Source organism: Tyto alba, unplaced genomic scaffold, assembly GCF_018691265.1.
Source record: "Tyto alba isolate M040663 unplaced genomic scaffold, T.alba_DEE_v4.0 Super-Scaffold_11, whole genome shotgun sequence".
In the NCBI taxonomy this organism is placed as follows: Eukaryota; Metazoa; Chordata; class Aves; order Strigiformes; family Tytonidae; genus Tyto; species Tyto alba.
Genome location: NW_024881273.1, coordinates 7,336,357 through 7,352,534, shown reverse-complemented (window position 1 = coordinate 7,352,534; position 16,178 = coordinate 7,336,357). Strand labels below are relative to the sequence as shown.

The 16,178-nt window shown below is 66.8% G+C and overlaps 3 protein-coding genes across 10 annotated transcripts; all 3 read left to right on the top strand.

The window, feature by feature from the left end:
* Positions 1-290: 290 nt before the first annotated feature.
* On the top strand, positions 291-3,919 carry ST6GALNAC4 (ST6 N-acetylgalactosaminide alpha-2,6-sialyltransferase 4). 3 transcript variants are annotated; one of them, XM_042786737.1, is made up of 7 exons: positions 291-337; positions 730-964; positions 1,576-1,652; positions 2,015-2,182; positions 2,342-2,754; positions 2,888-2,995; positions 3,079-3,919. In XM_042786737.1, exons 3-7 carry the CDS (start codon positions 1,641-1,643, stop codon positions 3,266-3,268), a joined length of 891 nt encoding a protein of 296 aa, XP_042642671.1. In that variant the 5' UTR covers positions 291-337; positions 730-964; positions 1,576-1,640; the 3' UTR covers positions 3,269-3,919. The 3 variants fall into 3 exon arrangements, with proteins under 3 accessions (XP_042642671.1, XP_042642668.1, XP_042642669.1); XM_042786735.1 differs by lacking the exons at positions 291-337; positions 730-964 and adding an exon at positions 1,207-1,349; XM_042786734.1 differs by lacking the exons at positions 291-337; positions 730-964; positions 1,576-1,652 and adding an exon at positions 1,191-1,349.
* A 1,185-nt stretch (positions 3,920-5,104) lies between these two features.
* On the top strand, positions 5,105-9,446 carry ST6GALNAC6 (ST6 N-acetylgalactosaminide alpha-2,6-sialyltransferase 6). Of its 5 annotated transcripts, none has more exons than XM_042787008.1 (7): positions 5,105-5,314; positions 5,747-5,895; positions 6,843-6,907; positions 7,057-7,236; positions 7,426-7,823; positions 8,021-8,128; positions 8,224-9,446. In XM_042787008.1, exons 3-7 carry the CDS (start codon positions 6,893-6,895, stop codon positions 8,411-8,413), a joined length of 891 nt encoding a protein of 296 aa, XP_042642942.1. In that variant the 5' UTR covers positions 5,105-5,314; positions 5,747-5,895; positions 6,843-6,892; the 3' UTR covers positions 8,414-9,446. The 5 variants fall into 5 exon arrangements, with proteins under 5 accessions (XP_042642942.1, XP_042642939.1, XP_042642941.1 ...); XM_042787005.1 differs by having other exon boundaries at positions 5,742-5,895; XM_042787007.1 differs by having other exon boundaries at positions 5,110-5,226; positions 5,742-5,895.
* A 738-nt stretch (positions 9,447-10,184) lies between these two features.
* AK1 (adenylate kinase 1) lies at positions 10,185-15,318 on the top strand. 2 transcript variants are annotated; one of them, XM_032981552.2, is made up of 7 exons: positions 10,185-10,274; positions 12,051-12,093; positions 12,898-12,933; positions 13,633-13,796; positions 14,013-14,129; positions 14,601-14,792; positions 15,100-15,318. In XM_032981552.2, the coding sequence occupies exons 2-7, from the start codon at positions 12,084-12,086 to the stop codon at positions 15,163-15,165; spliced, it is 585 nt and encodes a 194-aa protein (XP_032837443.1). In that variant the 5' UTR covers positions 10,185-10,274; positions 12,051-12,083; the 3' UTR covers positions 15,166-15,318. The 2 variants fall into 2 exon arrangements, with proteins under 2 accessions (XP_032837443.1, XP_032837442.1); XM_032981551.2 differs by lacking the exon at positions 10,185-10,274 and adding an exon at positions 11,805-11,846.
* The last annotated feature ends 860 nt before the right edge of the window (positions 15,319-16,178 follow it).

Sequence of the window (16,178 nt, the reverse complement as noted above, 5' to 3'; positions counted from 1 at the left end):
CAGGCCTGCCGGGGTGTTCCTGCGGCGTGGCCGTGGCGGTGTGTGACGCCGTGCCGTGGAAGGTGCTGCTGCCCATGGGGTCAGGCTGGGGAGAACCTGGCTGTCCCCTCGTGGGGGGGCTGCCTCACCCTGCCTGGGGTAGCTCCAGCAAAAGAGGGGCAGGTTTGGGGCGCTCTGATCCTTTTTGCATCTACTGCCAACTTACCCTACCAGACGGCAGCGTAGCCCGTCGTCTCCCGTCCTGCCAGGGGGTGATGCTGGTGGCTCGGGGGTCTCGGGCTGGACATCACTGCAGTTTAACCTGCTGCGTGGTCCAGAGGCGCAGCTCTGGCTGGAGGTTTGTTAACAGCTCGTGGGGGGGCTGCAGGCTGCACACCCGCCCCGCTTGCCCGTCACTGTGCCCTCCCTCAGCCCGACTCCATCCTCCATTTATCCTTGCCTGTGTCTTGTTCCTGCCGCTTCTCAGGTTGAGGAATCCCTCACTCCCCGGCCCTTTTGTGTCTGGATGTGAACCATCCCGGCAAAGGGGGTTTGAGCTGGGGCAGGGGGAGGCAAAGGGGGGACAAATTTTGTCATGTCTGAGCGACTCCAGATGTGCCCCCCAGGCTCTGCTTCCTGCACTGGAGCCTGGCAGTGTCCCTGTCACCTCTTTTCCCCCCCAGTTGCAGCCTGTGGGGGACAGGTTTAGCACCAGTTTCGAGGTTACTTCTCGTATTTCTTTGTCAACAGTGAGAGAAAACAAAGTCCAGTTCCCCTCCCTGGGCAGGCGGGCGGCCAGCCGCTCGCTCTGCAGCCATTTCCCACGGGTGCTCTGCAGCTTGGTCCTGACGTGAGGGGCTGGGGGTGACAGGTTCCCCCCCCCCCGGGGCCATCAGATGGGGACTGGGGTACCCAGAGGGCTGCCAGCCCCGCTCCTGAGCCATTTTGGATCATTTTGGTCCCACCATCAGTGGTGAGCCTGGAGGTGAGAAAGGGGTTTGGGGACACGCGGGGGTGAGGGGGGGACACGACACCCCTCCCCGCCCACGCTGGAGGGAAGCCCGAGAGGGCAGAGCAGGAGGTGGAGGGATGGGTGCTGGGGTGTGTCCCGGGGGCACCCAGCGTGGGTGCTGGGCTGGGTCCCAGGACACGGGGGTCGGCGCCCGGGGGCGGTGCCGGAGCCCCGGGCAGGGGCGGGCGGTGCCGGGCCGCGGCCGCGTTCCCGGAGGAGCCGGAGCTCCGTGGCGGGGGCGGTCCCGGTCCCGGCAGTGCCCGCTCCGCTCCGCTCCGCCCCGCCGGCCCCAGCCCGGTGCCGCCTGACCGGGATGCGGGACCCGGCGGCGGCGGCGGCCCTGGGGGCTCCCGGCGCGGTGAGTGGGGCCGGGACCGGGGGCTCCGCTCCTCCCCCGGGGGTCGGGGGATGCACCCGCGGGGCCCTGGGGCGGGACGGGGGCCCTGGGAGACCCCGGGGGGTCCGGGGCACGGGGGGGTCCCAGCACGAGGCATGGAGGGGCGGCATTGGGGTACTGGGGGCAGGGGGGCTTCCCTGTGTGTTCCCCCCACCCCGTGCTGCCGCTGAGCCCGCTCTGCGTGCAGGGTGCGAGCCCCCACCCTCTGGGTGACCCCCCGACCCCAGCGGGCGACCCGCCAGCCCCCCGAGGATGAAGACGTTGGTGAGTACCCGCTGGGACGGAGGGCGCAGGGCCCCCGATGGGTGTGTGTGTGGGGGGGGTGAAGGGCTGGTGGGACCCCTTCAGCATCGGGGGGGGCGCCTCTCCCCAAAAGCGGTGCTGGGGGAGGACACGGGCAGGCAGCATGGAGCCCCGGCCCCGTGAGCGCGGCCGCACGGTGCGTCTGCAGGAAGTGATCGAGGCGCAGGCACCCCACGCTCCCCGCTGCGCCCCGAGCGCCCTCCCGGGCACCCTCCTCCGAGGGGCTGCTCACGCCACATGGCACCGCGGGACCCTCCGGCATCACCGGCGTGGGGCTGGTGGATGCATCCGGGCCCGGAGAAACCTCCCCGCTCTGCTTCCAGGTCCGGCTGTTCCTCACGCTGGTGTGCGTGGCGGCGGTCACCACGCTGTACGTCCTGTTGTGCTCCCACGCCTGCCTGCGGGCCTGCTGCTGGGCGCCGGGGGAGCACGGCCCCATGGCACCCACCACCCTCAGCTTCCCGGGGTACAGCCGTGTCCCCGACGGGAAGGTACGTGGGGATGGGGCAGCGCTGGGGCTGGTGGAGCGGCTCGACCTGCCCGTGCCTCAGTTTCCCCTTCCTTAGGGAAGGGCGGATGGGGCTGCAGTGTGGCGGGGCGCTGCGGGGGGGAAGGGGGAGCCGGTGGCTGACGGTGCATCTTCCCCACAGCCACTGGAGCGGGCGCTGTGCCGCCGCTGTGCCGTCGTCTCCAGCTCGGGGCAGATGCTGGGCTCGCGCCTGGGAGAGGCCATCGACGGGCAGGATTGCGTCCTGCGCATGAACCATGCCCCCACTGCCGGCTACGAGGAGGATGTGGGGGCACGGAGCACCGTCCGCGTGGTGTCACACACCAGCGTCCCGCTGCTGCTGAGGAACCAGCACTACTTCTTCCAGCAGTCCCAGGAGACCCTCTACATCATCTGGGGGCCAGCAAAGAAGATGAACCGGGAGAAGGTGGGCTCGACCTACCAGGCGCTGCTGAGGGTGATGGAGACGTACCCCCACCTGCAGATCTACACCCTGACCGAGGAGAAGATGACATACTGCGATGACGTCTTCCAGAACGAGACAGGGAAGAACAGGTACCACCGGCCCCCAAGGAGCCCCCATCGGGTCCCCCCGCCATAGCACCCGTCCCCCTTGTCAGGTACCCGTAATCCGCCTGGGGCCGCAGCACCGTGCCACCCGCTCCAGCGCGGCCGCGGTGCTTTGCAGGATAAAGTCCGGCTCCTTCCTGAGCACGGGCTGGTTCACCATGATCCTGGCCATGGAGCTGTGCGAGCAGATCTGCGTCTTCGGCATGGTCAGCGACAGCTACTGCAGGTGCGTGGGGGACAGCAGGGGTGGGCACGGAGTGGTCCCATGTCCCCTGCAAGTCCCGTGTCCATCCCATCCCCTCCCACCAGGGAGAAGAACCACTCGAGCGTGCCCTACCACTACTTCGAGAAGGGCCAGCTGGACGAGTGCAGGATGTACCTGGTGCACGAGCGAGCCCGCCGCGCTGGGCACAGGTTCATCACTGAGAAAACCATCTTCTCCCGCTGGGCCAAGAAGAGGAACATCATCTTCACCCACCCATCCTGGGCAGGCGGGTAGGGTGCCAGCCGTGGGGCGAGGCAGTGGGGACCCTGACAGCAGGGTGGCTCTCATCCCGCAACGACCTGTCTCCGCTCAGACGGTGCCACGGTTGAAAGCCTTTTGCTGCATCCGGAGTGGGGAGTCTCCGTCTCCACAGCGGCAGGGCTGGTTCCCCCAGCCAGTGGGGTGGGCTGGGACCCCCCATGTCACTGCACGGGGAGGGGGGGGCATGAGCTGGACCCATGGAGCCTCATCTGCTCCAAGCGCCTGCCCGGATGGACCCAGCGTGACCACAAAGGTTTTCCACCTGCTCTACTGGGATGAATATTTAATGCAGGATTAAACATTCATGTTGCTGGGCTCCAGCACAGCACAGGGCAGGAGAGCTCGGCCCTGCCAGGGCCACAGGCCAGTGCCTCTCCCAGGGATGAAGCTTTACCGCCGTCCCTGCCCTGAGACCCAGCACTGGGTGTGGGGCACGGGGAGCTGGGGCTGGGCCCCCCCGTCCTGCTGCCCCCGGGCAGGTCCCTGCGGTTCTGGCTGCCCCTGGGCCCCCCAGCCAGGAAGCCCAGGGGCCATGTGTGCCCCAGGAACTCTGAGTTGCCTTGTCACAAGTGCCCTTGGATTCAGACCAAAGCAAACATGGCCATTAAAAGCATTTTTAACTGAGTGGTGCCCCGTGCTGTGCCCCTTGCGGCTGCGGGACGCGGGGATGTGGAATGGCAGCTGGTTGCTGGGCTGCTGGCATCCTGCTCCCTGACAGGCTATAAATAAAAGGGGGGGTGGGGGGGTGGCGAGGGGGTAGAGCTGAGCCTGAGCATGAAGGAGGGTGCCAAAAGCCGAAATTATTTGGGGAACCAGCAGCTGCATCTCCACGGGATGGGCGCTGGCCTGGTGTGGATTTCGTGCTGGGTCCAGGGTGGTCCTCGGCCCCACAGGGTTCAGTGCTGCCGGGCTGCAGGCAGGACAGCGTGTCCCTAGAGAGACACGGGGCACGACACGGGCACCTGTGCGGCCCTGAGCCCGGCTGCGTGGAGCTGCCATAGCGGCTCTTTGAACCCATAACAGATTTCACGCGGTTGGGTGGGCCTGGCGGTGTCTGGGGGGCCAGCGGGGAACAAGAGGGAGCCTCGTTTGCTCCCGTCTCACCTGAGGCCAAGTGCTGGGGTCAAGTGAGGAGTGAGTCGTCTGGGCCCTGGGGATGCTGCCAGGACAGCTTCCCACGGCAAGTGTGGACAGAAAATCCGGTGGAGCTCCTCGCTGGGTGCTCCAGCTGCCACAGCCCCACGCAGCAAAGGGCATCACTAGCACAGCAGGGCTAAAATCCTTCTGGACAGGCGTCAGCCGCCGTAGCCGGGATGCAGGTCCCGGGCAGAGGTGCAGTCCCCTGCTCGCCCCACGAAATCCCCCGGAGAGGGGCCCTGGGCGGCCCGGCCAGCGCGGGGGAGGCGGCGGCATCCCAGCAATGCGGCCCCGTCAGGCACCACGTGCTGCCCTTGGCACCGGCGGGCAGAGCTGCCGGCCCGGCCCACCCCCCCCCCCCAAACCCCACCTCGCTGCCCGCACCAGTGCCCTCGGGGCTGGGACGGGGCTGGGGCAGCCCCGCTCTGAGCCATCGGGGCTCGGTGTTGGGAGAGCGGCACTAGGACCGCCGCGGCGCCCCAACGGGCGGGCGGCACTAGGACCCCGCGGCGCGCCCCCAACGGGCGGGCGGCACTAGGACCCCGCGGCGCGCCCCCAACGGGCGGGCGGCACTAGGACCCCGCGGCGCCCCAACGGGCGGGCGGCACTAGGACCCCGCGGCGCCCCAACGGGCGGGCGGCACTAGGACCCCGCGGCGCCCCCAACGGGCGGGCGGCACTAGGACCCCGCGGCGCCCCAACGGGCGGGCGGCACTAGGACCCCGCGGCGCTCCCCGGCCCCGGGTGGCAGCAGCTGCAGCAGCAGCGGCAGCAGCGGTCTCAGCTGCAGCAGCGGTATCGGCAGCGCAGCGCACTGCGGAGCGCTCGGTGGACTCGGCGGGTCCCCCCCCCCCCGCCTCCCCGCCCCGGGCCCGCTCAGCCGGTGCGGGGGGGCGGAACGGCGCCGTGTCCGGCCGGAGGAGCGGCCCCGGTGCACGGAGGGGGGGGGGGGGGGGGGGGGGGGGGGAGTGGGGGAGGACCGCGATGGTGCGTGGGGATGGAGCCGGCTCCTCCCCCCGTTTGGAGGCAGTGGGGCTCCGGCCTGGCCGGTGCTTGCAAAGCGGGGGTGCCGGGGAGGGCTGGCGCTTCCAGGGGTGCGGGAAAGGAGCGCGGGGAGAGGGGGGCTGCACCCCGGGGGGCAGGGCGGGGGTTGCATGCCAGGGTGGGGGAGGATTTGCACCTCGGGGGGCCGGGGGAGGGTGTTCGCTTCCCGAGGGGCAGGAGGGTTCGCACGGGGGGCTGGGGGAGCACCGGCACGTGGGGGCGGGGGAGGAGGGGGGAGCGGGTCTGGACGAGCCTTTCCCCGGCAGAGCAGCGATGTGACCCCCGGGGCTCTGCCATGGCCGCGCTCGCCGGAGGGGCCTGGCAGCCCCCCGCCGCCCCCGGGATGCACCGAGCGGAGGAGGAGATGTCGGGCCCCCCCCCGCCGCTCGCCGCCCGCTGCAGATGAGAGCCCCGGCCCAGGTGAGACCCGCGGGGTCCCTGCTGTGGGGTCACCCGTGGCCCGAGCACTACGGAGGGAGCAAAGCGGGGGGCCCCGCTCTGCTCCCCACCCTGTGCACGGCCAGGCCCCTTTACACCCCCATGCCTGGGCTCCCTGGGCAGGTTGGCACCTTCCCGGGCATCAACACCAGCCCTGAGAGCCTTTTGGGGGTCCCTGGTCCCCACGAAGGGTTGAATCCAGGCTGCTGCATAATTTTCCATCTCAGCTCCCCCCAGGGCAATTAGTAAAGAGGCTTCAAATTTTTTGTAATTTCCAGTTGCTCCGAGTACTCCAGGAGCTGCCGTGACTCATTAACGAGGACTTTAAAAAATAAATTGGGTCAGTCCATTTCTGCAAGCCCGGGAAAGTGAGGGTTAGAGCAGGTCCCCCCCGGGGCACCCCATGTGCCTCAGGCCCCAGGGCTGGAGAGGTCCCTGCCAGCTCCAGCTGGATTTAAGCCCAAGTATGAGCTGAGTTGGGCAAGTCTCAGTTCCTCTCCCCCCAGTCCGAGCCAGTTGGTTTAATGGGATTTCACCACACGAGCAGCAGGTTTACCCTCCCTAACCCTGCGGGTTTGAGTGTCTTTGGCCCCGCTGGTGGGGGATAATCCCTCCCTGGAGCCCAGCCCACCGTGGGGATCTCCCCAGCACGAGCTGTGGCCGAGTTTGGCTCTTCCACACCGCAGAGCCCACCCAGCCCCTGCCCACGGCATTTCCCTTCCCCACACCAGTGCTGGGGGGTTTGCTCTCCCCCTGAAAAAGGGGACCCGGGGGTTTGGCTGGGTGCCTGCCCAGGGGAGTTCTGCTCTGGCCCAGCCGAGCCGGGCTGCCCAGTGGCTCATCCTCTGTCCCCGCTGGCAGTTTGGGGACAGGAGCCCGAGCGCGGTGGCGAGGGGCTGGTGCCGGGGGTGACTGCGTGTGCCTTGCAGGTGCTCACGGGACGCTGGCGATCGCCGCGCGCTGAGGCTGGCACAGAGACATGAGTGGCAGCACGGTGAGTTGCCGGAGCATCACCCCGGGGACAGCCGGCATCTCCCCGGGGACACCGGGCATCCTGCTGAAGATGCTACCGGGAGCGGGGCTGGATGCTGACACCCGTGGGGTGGGGGGGGGCAGCGGCTGACGCTCTCCCCCCGCCCACAGAGCCAGCGCGCCGCCGCCCTGGGGGTCCTCTTTGCCCTGATCATGTTGCTGATCATCTACAGCTCCGGCAACGGGAGCGAGGTCTTCCCCTACAGCCACCTGCGGGGCAGAGCCCGCCGGCCCCCCGACCTCAAGAAGTGGGGGGTGAAAAGCGGGTACCTGCCTGTCTGCGGGAACAAGGTACGGGTGAGGTGGTGGGGTCCGGCCTCAGCGGTGGGCGCGGGGTCCAGCCTCAAATCGTCCCCGCCAGTGGGACAGCGATTCCATGGGGGGGATGGCGGTGCCGTGTCCCCTGTCCCAGCCCCGCCCCTCCCTGCCGGGTGGCAGTGATGCCAAAAGTCACCTGCTGACGATGCTTTTGGTCCCCAGACCCTGACTGCCCACTGCCACCAGTGCGTCATCGTCACCAGCTCCAGCCACCTCCTGGGCACCCGCCTGGGCACGGCCATCGACGGGGCTGAGTGTACCATCCGCATGAACGACGCGCCCACCACCGGCTATGAGGTCGACGTGGGCAACAAGACCAGCTTCCGCGTGGTGGCCCACTCCAGCCTCTACCGTGTCCTCAAGCGGCCCCAGGAGTTCGTCAACAAGACCCCGGAGACCATCTTCATCTTCTGGGGGCCGCCTGCCAAGATGCAGAAGAGCCTCCTGAAAATCATCCAGCGTGTCAGCGCCTCCTTCCCCAACATGACGGCCTACGTCGTCTCCCCCAGCCGCATGAAGCAGTTTGATGACCTGTTTCGGGGGGAGACAGGGAAGGACAGGTACCTCGGAGCCACCTCCCGCACTGTGTCCCCCCCTTTTATGTCCCCAGGGCAGAGCTGGCTCTTGGGGGCTGCTCCATGAGATGGCCTGCAGCACCGGGCTGGGGGTCCCTGGGGCAGGTTGGGGACCCTGGGGGGCAGGGGGGAGTAATCCGTCATCCATGTCACCATGCCCCCACCCCGTTTCTCCTCCCCAGGGAGAAGTCGCGCTCGTGGCTCAGCACCGGCTGGTTCACCATGGTGATCGCGGTGGAGCTGTGCGACGCCGTCCACGTTTACGGCATGGTGCCACCCAACTACTGCGGGTAAGGAGAAACCCCCTGCCCCGAGCACCCACCCTCAACCCCCCTGACCCCACCGTGGGTCTCACCTCATGCTTCCCCCCTCCTTCCTCCTGCAGCCGCCGGCCCCCACCCCGCCGCCTGCCCTACCACTACTACGAGCCAAAGGGCCCCGACGAGTGCACGACCTACATCCACAACGAGCGGAGCCGCAAGGGCAACCACCACCGCTTCATCACCGAGAAGCGGGTCTTCGCCAGCTGGGCCGGCCTCTACAACATCACCTTCTCCCACCCCTCCTGGCCCTAGGGGCTGTCCCCTGCCCCCAGCTGGGCAGACCCCTGGAGCTGGCGTGGGTGGGGGGGGGGGGGGTTCCCCTGCATCCCACGGGGAGCGGTGGGAACCGGGCATCGTCCCTCCCAGGGGGCCGCCGTCGTGCACGGTGGCACCGGGGATGTGCTGGGTTTTGAGCTGCTTTTTGGGGGGGCGAGGGGGGTGTCAGGTCGTGAGTGCAGGGTTTGGGGTCTGTCCCCCCCCCACCCCCTCCATGGGTGTGAGGTGTGGGGGGGACATCCTGGCTCACTGCAGCCCCTGCAGGTGCACAGGGGGGTGCCGGGTCCCCTCGGCTCAGTTTGGGGTTGCATCACTTTTGGGGCCACCGCAGAGACTGTTTTCCCCCCATCCCTTGGGTGAGGAGACTCCTTCTTGGGGCTCAGCCCCCCTCTGCCGACCCCAGCACCCCAATCCTGGTCCACAGGCATCCTCCCCTCAGCAGAACCCCGCAGTTTTCGGTGGGACCCCACAGGGATGTCAGTGCCCCCCTCAGTGTTCCAGCCCCTCCCAGCACTGCTGCACCCCACACCCACACTGCCAAAACCTTTTCTAACTGAGTGATGGGATTTTGAGGGGCTTTTTCAGTATTTTGTTTTTTTTCCTCCCTGCTTCTGGGGTTTGTATTTGGGTTTCCTGGCCAGGGGCTGCTCGTTAGTGGTAACGAAGGGGCTGGCAGCAGCCTCCGGTTGGGTCCTCATCATTTATTAACCGCTTATAAACTATTTAGAAGTGGGCACGTAGCAGGGTGGGCCTGTAGTGCCCCTCAGCACCCTGTGGCCAGGGCAGGGATTTTATTTATTTCTCAGCAGCGGAGAAGCGGGTTTGGGGACAATAGTGTGTTTGGGTGCCAAGCCCTGGCAGGACTCCGTGCCTCAGTTTCCCTCAGGCTGTGGCCTGTCCCTGTTGTTGCTGGGGCTTTGGGGGACTCGGTGCTGGAGGAAACTGTGGGGCATCTGCATTTTGTAATGGTTTGTACAGGAATAAATACTGCTGCAGTCTGTTGCCTTGGGCCCTGGCTCCAGGCTGGGTTTTTGGGGCTGGGCAGCGGGTGCTGGGGTCTTGGGTCTTGGGGGGCAGGTTGGGACCCCCAGCCTGCTGGCCCTGGGCGCTCGGGGGGAGGCGGGAAGGGGTCCGGTGTGTCCAAGTGGGATCCGTGTCCAGCAGCCATCCCCCAGTGCCTGCCCTGGAGCGGGTGGCAGCTGAGACCGCCCCAAGTCGTGTCACCCCCAGCCAGCTGCCCTGGGCCGAGGGGGTCTTTGCAGCCACGGAGGGGGAAGAAGAGGAGGAGGAGGAGGAAGGGCAGGTAAGGCCAATGCACCTCCCGGGGCTTTACCCCCCCACAAACACACACCCCCGGGGTTGGCAGGGTGTGGGGGGGTGCCAGCCAGGGTGCTGCGGCTGGAGGGGGACATGGGGATGGGGGGGGGGGCACAGCTGCCCCCTCCGAGGGGCTAAGGAGGAGGTGCAGGGTGGAGGTGCAGCGAGCCGCAGCGATGTCTGGGGGACCCAAAACCCCCGCAGATGGGGAAACTGAGGCACGGTGGTGGTGGTGGTGGTGGGAGGCAGCGCAGCCCCCCCCGGCCTGCGAGATGGGGGGAAGGAGAGGGGGGGAGGGGGTGAGTCCTCACCCCTCGGCCATAACTGCATCCCTTCCCCTCGCCCCCCCGGCAAAGGGGGGAACCGATGCTACGGGGGGGGGGTGGAGGGGGGGGGGGCGGGTCGTGTGAGTGTCCCCCCCGCCGGGCAGCGGCCCCGCTCCCGGCATGCACCGCGGCGCCAGCGATCTATATATAGCGGTAAAAAATAGCCGGGCAGGAGCGCAGGCAGCGGCCCCCAGGTCAGTGTGTGTGTCCCCCCCCCCCCCCGGGGGGTCCCGGTGCCCCGGCCCCGGCCTCGGGCGGGGGCTGTCACTGCTGCACCGGCCGCGGCGGGGGGAGCGGCCTGTGCCCGGTGATTCTGCCCGGGGAGGGGGCTGGTAGTACCGGCTGGGAATGGGGGGGGTGGGGGGGGCATTGCAGGGGATGCTGAGGGGGTGCTGGAGCCATTGTGTGGGTGCTGGGGGGGCATGCAGGGGATACTGGGGGGTGGGGGGTTGCACGGGGTGCTGGGGGCATTGGTGCTGAGGCACTTGCCTGGGTGCTAGAACCATTGCAGGGGATGCTGGGGGGGGGGGCTTTCATGGGGTGCTGGGGGGCTTGCAGGGGTGCTAGAGCCATTGTGTGGGTGCTGGGGGGGCATGCAGGGCGTGTTGGGGGGCTTGCATGGGGTACTGGGGGCACTGGCGCTGGAACCGTTGCATGGGATGCTGGGGATATTGGTGCTGAGGCACTTGCATGGGGGCTAGAACCATTGCAGGGGATGCTGGTGGGCTTACATGGTGTCCTGGGGGGGGGGGGGGGGCTTGCAGGGGTGCTGGAGCCATTGCAGGGGTGCTGGAGCCATTGCAGGGGTGCTGAGGCCTTTTCTGGAGGGATTGCAGGGGTGCTGGAGCAACTCGCTCCTGGACCTGGGGTCCTGGGAGGAGCTGGATGTGGATGGGGCAGGGACTGGGCGGGTTGGAGCTGGCTGTGGGGTGAGCGCTGGTTGGTGGGAGCACCCCCAGGGTGCTCGGGGGGGGTCCCAGGCTGCACTGCACCCCCCCCACCCAGCCCTGACCCGCTGGGCACCCCGGTCAGCACCCCCTCCCCATCTCAGGCACCAGGCACCTCCACATCACCCTCCCCCCTGCACCCATGGGCCCAGCGCTGTGCTGGATCAGGCCCCGAGCCCCCCGTGGCCCATCCGAGGTGGGTGCCAGCAGTCCTGGCACTCAGCACCCCCCACAATTAGGGGCCCCACGGGCCCCACACCCTCCCAGCCCCACCCAGACCCCGCAGGGGCCATCCCGAGCTTCGGCCCCACAGCGCAGGTGGGACGTGACTCGGTGCTGGTTTCAGCCCGGCCATACTTAGCCTCTGCCCTTTCCCTGCTGTAACACGACCTCGGCGGCGGCCGTGGGCTCCTTTGGCCCATGGGATGTCCCTTCCCCAGCACCCCGTCCGGCCAGTTTGGGGTGACGCAGTGCAACCAAGCGGGTTGGGTGCTGTGGGGCTGGGTGTGGGCAGGCAAGGTGGCCAAACCCTGCCCTGCCGTGATGGGAGTGCAATGGGATGCTGCAAGCCTCACCCCCTCCACACACCCCTTAGGGCACCCCCCCCCCAAAAAAAATCAGCCTGGGGGGATGCTGCCTCCATCGCTCGGTGTCCTGGTGACACCGGTCAACCCAAGCTGGTTTCCAGCTGCCAGGCAGCACCCCAGGCACGGGGATGTGGTCAGGGCAGGGGAGGAAGCCGGTAACGTCACCGCGCGTCACCCGGCCTGGGGAAGCCCTCACCGCAGCCGGATGGGGCGGGAGGCTGCCGGGAGCCAGGTAGGTGATGGCCGTGGGAGCAGAGAGCCTGAGCCCCCTGTTTTAGGGCTAAGCTGGGGCCCTAAAGGCCCAGCCCCCGGTTTGGCCATGGAGCTGGGCGCCGGCATGGCAGGGAAGGGAGAGCCGTTGTCTCCCTGGACCCCAGCCTTGGGGACTTGCGTGTCCCAGCTGTGCTGAGTTACTCATCCTGCTCTTCTCTCGCAGCCTGAAGTGCTCCTGTGCCTGGACCACAGCAGCATGTCGACAGGTGAGTGCTCCATCCATCCCCCTTGCATCCTTCCCCCTCAAATTCCCTCCATCCCCTTTGCATCCCTCTCTTCCATCCCTCCCCTCTGTCTGTCCCCCTCTGTCCCCACCAGCCACTTGGCACTGTCCCCACCCCTGGGGCTCACTGGGTGCTTGGAGGAGTTGAAATTTCACCCGGCTGTAATCAGGAGATGGGAGAGCAGCCTCGGAGCAGCTCGGCTTTATTTTTAGCTCTGCCTCCCGCCATGGCGTTGCACCCCGGCATCACCACACACCGTGGCTGGGCCAGATCCTGTAGGTGACACAGGACCCTGCGCTTTGGGTGCTCAGCAGGGGACAGGGCGGTTGGTGCCACCTGCACGTCAGCCGCAGGGCCCAGTGGCCGATGCTGGGGTTCAGGGACTGCCAGGGGTCACGCCAGGCGCTCGAGGTGGCAATGCCGAGCCTGCCACAGCCCCCGGGGTGACAAGCCGGCCGCAGGGATGGATGTGGCCGGTCCCTGCCCGCAGTGGAACCGTGGACAACGGCCATCTCCAGCACACCACGCGGCACTGGGATTCCAGCCCCACGGCCGAGGCACCATGGGGTTTTTGTGCTCAGCTGTGTCCAGCCCGGCCGTCCCACCCTGCCCAGGTGACGAGGACAAGGGGGACATGCGGCTGCTTCCCCCTCCCTACGACTCTGGAATCGGTCCCCTCCATCCCCGGGGAAGCCTGCCCCAGATCTAGCACCCCCCAGGGATACCTCACTCCCCAATGGGCTTTCTGGCTTCTGCTAACTATTTTTTTCTTTTTCTCTCCTCCAGAAAAACTCAAGCACCACAAAATCATCTTTGTGGTGGGTAAGTCTGTGTCTGGGTCCTGTCGCTGGTGGGGTCAAGGCCACGGCCCAGCCCTTTCCCCCTGCACTTCTGGTGTGGGGGCTGTGGGGAGCAGTCGGTGCCCAGGGCTGGGGAGCTGGGGCTGGAGGCTGAGGCTGTGGGACCTGGGGTGTCCCCGTGGCTCCAGCCCGGCTCCTCAAGGCCATGGTGGGGTGCACTGGGACTGGGAGGGCACTGCTGGCCAGGCATGGGGTGGCAGCATCTGGGGTGATATGACAGTAAACATCTTGGGGTGTGTGGGGGGGTAGTGTGTGTGTCCTGGGTGCCATCAGGCAGTGGTGATGTCCTGAACACCAGTGGGGTGGTGACGTCAATGGGACAGTGATGTCTTGGCTCCTGGATGGGGTGGTGATCTGCTGGGTGCCAGCAGGCAGCGATGTCCTAGGTGCTGAGGGGGTCATGATACCCCGGGAGCTGTTGGGACAGTGGCACTCAAGGGTGCTGATGGGGTGATGGTGGTGTCCTGCGTGCCGATGGCGTGCTGATGCCCTGGTGCCATCGGGCTGGTGGTGCCCACCTGCCAATTGATGGGTCTGGGGACACCGACCCCCACCTCACCAGGCTCTGGGGACTCCTGTGCGTCTGTGCTGCTGCTTCCACATACCCCTTCCGCTCCTTACCCATGGCTTGGGGCACGTGTGGCCCTTGCATGACTTGCAGGTGGCCCCGGCTCGGGGAAAGGGACCCAGTGTGAGAAGATTGTGCAGAAGTATGGCTACACCCACCTTTCCACGGGGGACCTGCTGCGGGCGGAGGTCAGCTCGGGCTCCGAGCGGGGCAAGAAGCTGAAGGCCATCATGGAGAAGGGCGAGCTGGTGCCCCTGGTGAGTCCACACAGGCCACTGCCTGCTGCACAGTGGGATGGGCAGGCCGGGGTGGCTGTGGAGGACACCAGATACCACGGTGATGGTCAGCATGTGGCCTGGGGGTATTTTCGTCCCTGCCACCCCAGGGGGCTTTTTGCAGCAGGGATTGGGGGTGCTGGGGGGAGATGATGTTGTCCCGTGTCAACCCTGGCAGCTCTGTCCTCCCCTCCCCAGGACACGGTGCTGGACATGCTGCGGGACGCCATGGTGGCCAAAGCCGATGTGTCCAAGGGCTTCCTCATCGACGGCTACCCCCGTGAGGTGAAGCAGGGAGAGGAGTTTGAGAAGAAGGTGAGGGCTGGTGCCGTGCCGTGCTGTGCCGTGCCACCCACTCTCCAGGCAGAGGGGTTCCAGCTGGCAGCAGCCCGGCCTCCCCATCCCAGTGAAGATCTCACCCCAACAGGGTCTAAACTGGGCACACCATCCCAGCCAGCAGGTCCCACTGCCTTGGGGACAGCCTGTGCCCAGGGTGTGGTGGAAGGGACATCTCTGGGGTGTCCTTGCACTGACAGAGGGTGACCATGGTGCCGGCGCAACGGCGATGGTGGAGAGCCAGGGCTTGGCTGCAGTGTCCCTCGGACCATGGAACGCAGAAGCCAGACACGGAACGGTGTCTCGGGTGGCCCCCAGACCCATGCGGAGGGAGGCAGAGGGTGGCGTGGGGACATCTGTCACCCCCATGCTCACCACCACCATCTCCCCAAACCAAGCCAGCCCCACGCTGGCTTGGCATGGTGACAACAGTGTCCCCTCTGCCCACAGATCGCCCCCCCCACGCTGCTGCTCTATGTGGACGCGGGGAAGGAGACGATGGTGAAACGCCTGCTGAAGCGAGGGGAGACCAGCGGGCGGGTGGATGACAACGAGGAGACCATCAAGAAGCGTTTGGAGACTTACTATAAGGCCACCGAGCCTGTCATTGCCTTTTACAAGAGCAGAGGCATCGTCCGCCAGGTAAGTGGGGACGTGGCCGATGCTGACACCCTCCAGCCCCGCGGCTCGGGGCACGTGTGGTCCCAGGGGAGGGGAAGTGATGGATGGGGATGATGAAGGTGGGGGGAAGAGCTCAATCCTGGCTCAACTGGGGGTTGGCTTGACACCTCTGGTTCCCAACACGGAGACCCCCTCTGAGGATGGCCCCACACCCCTTTGCCCTAAATCAACCCCGATCTCTCTGCCCATGGCCAAAATCCATCCCTGGAGGAGCTCCAGTCGCTCTGTCCCCTGGGGTCACCCCCCCAGCTAACCCCTCCGCACCCAGCTCAACGCCGAGGGCTCTGTGGACGAGGTTTTCCAGCAGGTCTGCTCCCACCTCGACAGCCTGTAGCCGAACCCCCGGCCCCGCTCCCCCGGCGCGCTCCGGCAGAGACAGCGGAAGCGGCTTTATCCTGTTTTTGTGGACGGAGCCGCGCGGAGGAAATTTCAAGGACATTGTGTTTGGCTCTTTCCCGTTTCTCCTCAGTAAAGTTCACTTTAATGAGCCCAGACTTTATCTTTTTCTTCTGTCGCAGGAAATGAGTTTTTCTTTCCAGAGATTTTTTTTTTTTTTTTTTTCTCTCCCCTGTCCACCCGCCCCCCCCAGCCCCTCGAGCTGATTAAGGGCAGGAAGCGGGTGTTTATCCCCCACAGGGCAGCGGGATGCTGCGCTGGGAGGAAGGGAGGGAGCATCCCGGCCTCTTGCCCCAGCTTCCCAATCCACAGCCTGCGGGGAGCCTGCGGCCGCATCCCGCAGCCGGTCCTGCTCACCCCGATCCTGTTCTGCTTCCTCACCCCCCTTGTGCCATGGGTGTGGGGGGCAGCCTCTGAGCCATATCCTGCACATGCATCCCTTCCCTCTGGCTCTCCCGCAGGCTGCCAGGGGCTGGGGGCAGATGGATTCAGGCCCAGCCATGCTGGGATGGGGATTTCCACCACATTCATGCCTTGGCATTTCCTTGGTTTTCGGCTGTCGGGGTTTTTTGGGGTACAGGGCTGCAATGTACTGTTTCAGGGTGGCACAATGCCCCAGAGGAGGGTGGTCCATGCCCTACCGTGCCATCGGTGCCAGCTCTCAGCCTCGGCTGCAGTGCTGTCCCCAGGGGTTGGGGGACATGCTGGGGACACCCACCTGAGCCAGGACACCCACCTGAGCCCTGCCACCAGCTGGGTGTCTTCATGAGTGGGGGACAGGGTCGGGGTCTTCATGGCAGGGGGGTGAGTCACAGCGCCCCAGCAGACGGGTGCTGGGGATTTGGGGGCTCCCCAGCACCTGCAGAGCTGCCCAGGCGTGATGCCACAGCAGAGGGGCTGCAGCAGGGCTTGGGGCTAGGGTTTACCCAGCCATGGTGAGGGCAGAGCTGT